The following is a 6,309-nucleotide window of genomic DNA, read 5'->3' on the forward strand; positions in this document are numbered from 1 at the left end:
TGTAACCCAGCTGGTCTCAAACTCGCAGTGACCCTGCCTCAGCCTCCCAAGAGCTGGGATCACAGGTGTGCACCAGCCACCGCGCCCAGCTGCACCAGTATTATCACGTCTCCCTTGCTCTTTCGTTTCTGTCCTGGGCTTTGAACCTAGGACCACACATTTCTTTCAATGGCTGTCCTCTGAACTAATATTCCAGCTAAGATTTATTTTAAAAAACTTTCTAAGGTTTCAGTTACAGTTTGTATTTTTTTCAGTGTGAGGTATACCGTCTGGAGCTTCGAGTCTTAGGGTATGAGAGTTCAAATATTTTTCACTTGCTTAATTGTTCAGAAATCGTTTTATAAGACTAGGCCAATAAAATGTCTTGGAAACAAGTAATTCGCCTGGATTAAAAAAAAAATTTATTTTCCTTCTAGAAACCCAAACACCCAACAACAGGAATTATTGCCATCACACTGGCATTTCATATATGTCACGAAGTTCACTTAGCTGGTTTTAAATACAACTTCTCTGACCTGACGAGTCCTTTGCACTACTACGGGAACGCCACCATGTCCTTGATGAATAAGGTAATTATGCACACCACTCAAGGCTGTATGCATATACGCTGGCGTGATCTTTAATCTTACTGGTCGGAATTTTCCTTTACCCTCGCATTTTATTTGGGGAAATTTCGGAGGGTTGAGGGCCTCACGGAAGTGTTACAGAGCTACCAAGGGCTGAAACTAGGACCCAAGCCGAAGGTCATTTTCCCGTAGCAGCAGCTCCGAGTCTGTGGAGCCCGGAGGCATGGGAAAGCTGTATGGTTATTGCCATGTCATCAGGCTCACTCAGCAAGCAAGTCTTACTGAGGACGTCACGTCTGCACCATGTCCATATAAAACACCTAAGCCTGCTGTTTTGAGATATGCAAAGTCATGAAACGCACTGCTGTTCTCATAATTACTCTCATGCATTTGGGGTTTTTTCATTACGTAGAGGTGCTGGCCAACCTTTAGCTTTCAGGGAGAACAGCTGGCTGTGGCAGGCGTGCCACAGGTCGCCTCCAGGGGTCGAGAACAGGGTAAGCCCGTAAGACAGTCTTTGTCTGAAAGGGTTACAAACCTTCTCACTGATCATGTTTCTCTGGAGTAGAGATCAGTGCTGGTAAATTTGACCCTGAGGATTTTAATTGAATAGGAAGGAGTTTCCCATGTTTCTGGTTATTAGATTACTGGTACACAGGTGATAGGGTTTAAATGTTATCTGCACATTTTTAATACTCAACTATAAATGATTTGCTGTAAAGTATATGACATTTCATGAAATCAGATCCTTTCATTCCAAAAGACTGCATAAGCTGAGAAAGGGGTATAATCTGGGTTGGATTTTAATACTGTCTTTTGTCCCTCCAACCTCCCTTCTTCTCCTCAGTATAAGAGAAACCCTTGAGTAGCTCAAGAGTTGGGTGCCTTAAAATGCTCATTTATTCTCAGCCCTTACTTTTCTTGTAGTACTTGTAGTATTTCAAGAGTCACATTAATGGATATCTGTTTAATATGTTTTCATTCTTTTATTTTTACAATTTCTTAAGTGACATAAAGAATGGGACATTAAAACAACTTCCCAAGAAAACAGGATATCTAACAATAGAGAATTACTATTTTTTATTTTTATGGTGCTGGGGATCTAAACTAAGACCTTGCACAACCCAGGCAAACATTTGACCACTGAGCTGTATCTCTGGCCCCCAAATTTTTAAAACACGTGTCTTAACCTGAACCATGCTTTATAGTAGTTTCTCATCCCCAGGGCAATTTATTTTTCTAAATTTTGAGTTCTAGGTGCTGCTTTTATGGACATTCCATTCTGACTTAAAATTTCGAGATCTCTAGATTTATACCACAATTCAAGGTTCCTGAAGAGAAGCCTTTTAAATGATAGTTTAAGAGGGAGTAGGCTTTAAGGGAAGTTTTTACACAAGAATAGGTAAAGACATTAGGAAGGTAACAGTATTCATTTGACTTAACTTTTGAGTTAAGTTAGTATAGAATTTTTTAAGGTACAGAATATTCTGTCGCTGTATTAGTATTTTGAGATTGGGATAGACAGATGGTAATCTATTTTTTTCTTCTCTAGAATGCGTATCACAATGTGACTGCGGAACAGCTCTTTTTAAAGGACATTATAGAAAAAAATTTCGTGATCAACTTGACAGAAGATTGACCCTACAAGCTCAGAAGATTATACTGACAGTATTTTATTTTTATACTGGAATTTTTAGTTTATTTTTAAATATGTTGGATGGACTTGTCAAATAATTATGTATATTAAATCTGTTGCTGCCTGGTGATTCATAACCACCAGTTTAATCTCTGTGAATATATTTATGAAAACCAAGAAATGTTTAATTATCAGGGAAAAAAGTTTTGATTACATTGTGTTCTTCAGATAAGTTTTTGAGGTCTTTTTTTTAAAAACATCTTACAGTTATTTCATCTTAGACTTTTCAAAGAATGTGATTTCCGAAGCAGAGAGAATTTACTGCAGTGTGACATTCGGAGAAGTTAATGTAAACAGGAGGTGTCCTGTGATTACACCTTGCTGTAGCAAAGTGTAACCCCTGGGCTGTGGAAGTCATACTACTTTAATTCAGTTTCTTCCTTCTGTAGTTAATTAACCATGAATGTGATTAGTAATAATTTGGTAGAAGGAAGACAGTGTTTTTTGCTTTTATTTTTTAAGTTAAAGGAAATAGGCAAAACATACAATTTTGAATGAGTAAATGACTAAATTCAATTATTAAAGTCTGGTCGCTTTGCATTACTTTAAAAACTTCAAAATTGTTTACAAATGGGTGTGGGCTAATGGTGGCAAAAATATACACCTGGATCAGGCTGTTGCTCCTAGGCCTGTTAAGCAGGGATTTTGAATTTAAAGTTGCAGCTCATGGAGTAGAGAGGTGTTTAGTTTACTTGGCGAGGAGGCTGAAGTATGAAAAGATGGCCCGCTGTGACCGAGTTAGGGACGCCTTCTCGTCCATGCTTACCGTTGATGAGGGGATCCAGAGGAAAGGGGAGTGGTGGAGTGGATGTCATGTTAAACCTAATCCACTGCACAGGGATGACCCAGAAAATGCACCCTTCACTAAGACCTTGAGAAACAGATTGGAGGGGAGCACCGGCATCCTCGAAGAGCCCTGTCACTGCTCCTCTCTGCATGCCAGACCTTACAGGGGGATCACACTCCCTTGGGAAATTTAAGGGCAGTGGGTTTGACTGGATGGCAGAGGGCAGGTCACAGGGGCAGCACTTAATCGCCGAAGACAGCAGAAGAACAACGATCAGAATGGTCTGACACAGGTAGACCTGCGGCCTTGGCTGATTAGCCAGTTTTCCCAAAAGTGTAACAGAGAGGAAGCCTACAACACTTTCACTAGATTTATGTAATTGAAAAAAAAATGTAAGGGCAAATGAACAGAAAACTACTTCACATCCATGGAAACGGAATCCACCACTCAACCAGTTCCCAGGTTAGGGCCAATTACAGATCCAGAACCCCTTGCATGCAGGGGATGCCAGGCCCCCCTTGGGAAGGGTTGTTGTGCATGGAAAACGTATATGGTCAATCTTTCTCCCATCCTTTGTAAGACAGATATACTTAGGACTTGGCAGAATTCTCACATGAGTTCCTTCACCTGTAATGTGAGAGCTGTTATGGTTGGAAGGGCCAAATAGAAGCCATTAGAGTTGCCTTTGCCTGGTAAAATAGTAAACCAAAAACAGTATCACATCCCTGGAAGGACTCCAGAGATGAGTGCCACTACCCAGGACGTGAAGGATGCAGGGGTGGTGGTCCGCACATCCCCATTTAATTCTCCCAATGGCCTGTGCAGAAGAGATCAGTGTTGGAAGATGGTAGATTACCATAAACTGAAGCAAGTGGTGACTCCAGTTGCAGCTGATGAACCTGATGTAGTATCCTTGCTTGACCAGTTTAACACATCTCCCGGTACTTGGTATGCAGCTATTGATTCGGCAAATGTGTCTTCCCCACGCCTATCCGTAAGGCCTATCAAAAACAAATTGCATTCAGCTGGGAATACACCTTCACTGTCCTGCCTCAGGGTTATGTTAATGCTCCAGCCCTGTGCCACAGCTCAGTTTGCAGGGATCGTAATCCTCCCTCTCACAGGCCTCTCACGGGCCCATTACACTGACAGTGTTACGCTGCTTGCACCAAGTGAACAGGAGGTAGCAACCACTACGGACTTGTTAGTAAAGCACTTCCGAGCCACGGGATGGGAAATAAATCCAACAGAAATTCACGGTCCTTCCACCTCAGTGAAACTGCTAGGAATCCAGTGGTGTGGGGTATGTAGAAATATCCCTTCTAAGGTAAAAGGTAAATTTTTGCATCGGGCTTCCCCTACGACCAGAAAAGAGGCACAGTGGTAGGTCTGTTTGGATTGTGGAGGTACTACATTCCTCACCAAGATATTTTACTCTGGCCTAATTACTGAGTGACTCAGCTGCTAGTTGTGAGTGTGGCCCAGAACAAGAAACGGCTCTGCAATAGGTCTGCCACTGGAGCCATATGATCCAGCAGAGCCAGTGGTACCTGAAGTGTCACCGGCAGGTAGGGGTGAATGGCAGGGAAGACCTTCAGAACTTGAGCAAGGTTCTGCTATCACCGGCAGACTGCCCTCGCTTTGAAAAAGTCCCTAGCCTGCTACTGGGCCTTAATGGGAACTGAACGGTTGACTATGGAACACCAGGTTCCCATGTGACCCGAGTTGCCTGTCCTGATCCGGGGTACTACGTGATCCACTGAGTCGTAAGGTTGGACGTGCAGAGCAAGTCTGTCACTGAATGGAAATGATGTATGTGATTTAGCCAGAGCAGGTCCAGAAGGTACAAGTTACATGAAGTTACCAGATGCCCATGGCTCCTACTCCTGCAGTACTGCCTTGTTCCCCGGCACGCACTGTGTTCTCGTGGGCTGTACCACACGATCAGCTGTCAGAGGAAACAACGAGGGCTTGGTGTACAGATAGTTCTGCATCTTACGCGGACACCGCCCACAAGTGGACAGCTGCAGCATTACAGCCCCTAAGACATCCCTGAAGGTCAGTGGTGAAGGGAAGCCTTCCTAGTGGGCAGCACTTTGGGCAGTGCGCTTGGTAGTACATTTTGTCTGGAAGGAGAAATGGCCAGATGCGTGACTGTACACTGATTCACGGGCTGTACTCTGTGGTCTGGCCACATGGTCAAGAACTTGGAAGCCATGTGACTGGAAAATTGGTGGCAGATTGGGGGAGGAGCTATGTGGACACACCTCTCCACATGGTGAATGCTGTAAAAACTTGTATCCCATGTACACACTCACCACAAAGTGACCTCAGCAGACGGGGACATCACAAGAAACGCAAATGCTGTGGGTCTGATGTCACCCCAAGGCCTCATGCAGTCAGCGGCTTTCAGAGATGGCTGCATGTGGCATGTGATGCTGGGACTGATTCAAGGTAAGAAGCACTACCTGCTGTAAGGACAGGTAGCCTGGATACAGTACAGGGCCAGAAAGGGGCTTTTCGCTCCCTTGCTTTTGCTGCCTTCTGCGCGACGTGAACGGTTCCTCCCCCAGTGTCCCTCTGCCATGCCACCCTGCCTTGGAGCCAGCCCACTACGAACTCAAGCCTACGAACTGTAGGTTGTAGCCAAATGACGCTTTCTTCCCTGAACTGCTGGCTGTTGGGTATTTCGTCTCAGCAAGGAGAGAAGTAACCAGAAGCTAACCTACATGAGCTCAAGAAGAAAATTCTTAAAACACTTTTCCCCTGGATTAATGTATTCATTAAACTGTGAATGTCTCAGTTTAAAGTAAAAATAGCAAAGTTAAAGATGACAAAATAAGTAAACCCTTAATCAAGGTGCTTCTGAACTTTGTATTTTCATGAAAAATCTGTTTTTCACACATTTTAATTGGGAAATGCTGGTGTTAACTGACAACCAATCACGTCCTTAGAAGTATACAGGGTGAAATTTCAGCACAGGATCAGAGCAGGGATAAAGGAAATACCTGAAGGCAGTACAAGGGGGAGAGAACCAGTAGGTGTTTTCACCCAGGGGAGGTACTAACGACATGGATGCCCCAATTCATCTGACCTTCTAACTACCCCGAGGTACAGAGGTAGATACCAGACTAGGATCTGCACTGCACAGTGAGACTTTTCCCACCCCCCGCCACTCATGGCCCGCAGCTTGGCTGCTGAAGTTGACAAGTAAATCAGACTCGAGCAACGACGGTGCTGACCAGGGCGGGGGGCGGGGG

The 6,309-nt window shown here is 44.1% G+C and overlaps 1 protein-coding gene across 1 annotated transcript; it reads left to right on the top strand.

The window, feature by feature from the left end:
• Nucleotides 1-416: 416 nt before the first annotated feature.
• LOC102013897 (type 2 lactosamine alpha-2,3-sialyltransferase) lies at nucleotides 417-2,786 on the top strand (the record flags this gene model as incomplete). The annotated part of the gene is given in 2 exon segments (XM_005415184.2): nucleotides 417-569; nucleotides 2,119-2,786. Coding segments are annotated over 2 exon segments (240 nt in total), but the record flags the coding sequence as incomplete, so codon positions are not given.
• Between the last annotated feature and the right edge of the window lie 3,523 nt (nucleotides 2,787-6,309).

The sequence above is a fragment of the Chinchilla lanigera genome, unplaced genomic scaffold, assembly GCF_000276665.1.
Source record: "Chinchilla lanigera isolate Chin_1 unplaced genomic scaffold, ChiLan1.0 scaffold00837, whole genome shotgun sequence".
Classification (NCBI taxonomy): Eukaryota; Metazoa; Chordata; class Mammalia; order Rodentia; family Chinchillidae; genus Chinchilla; species Chinchilla lanigera.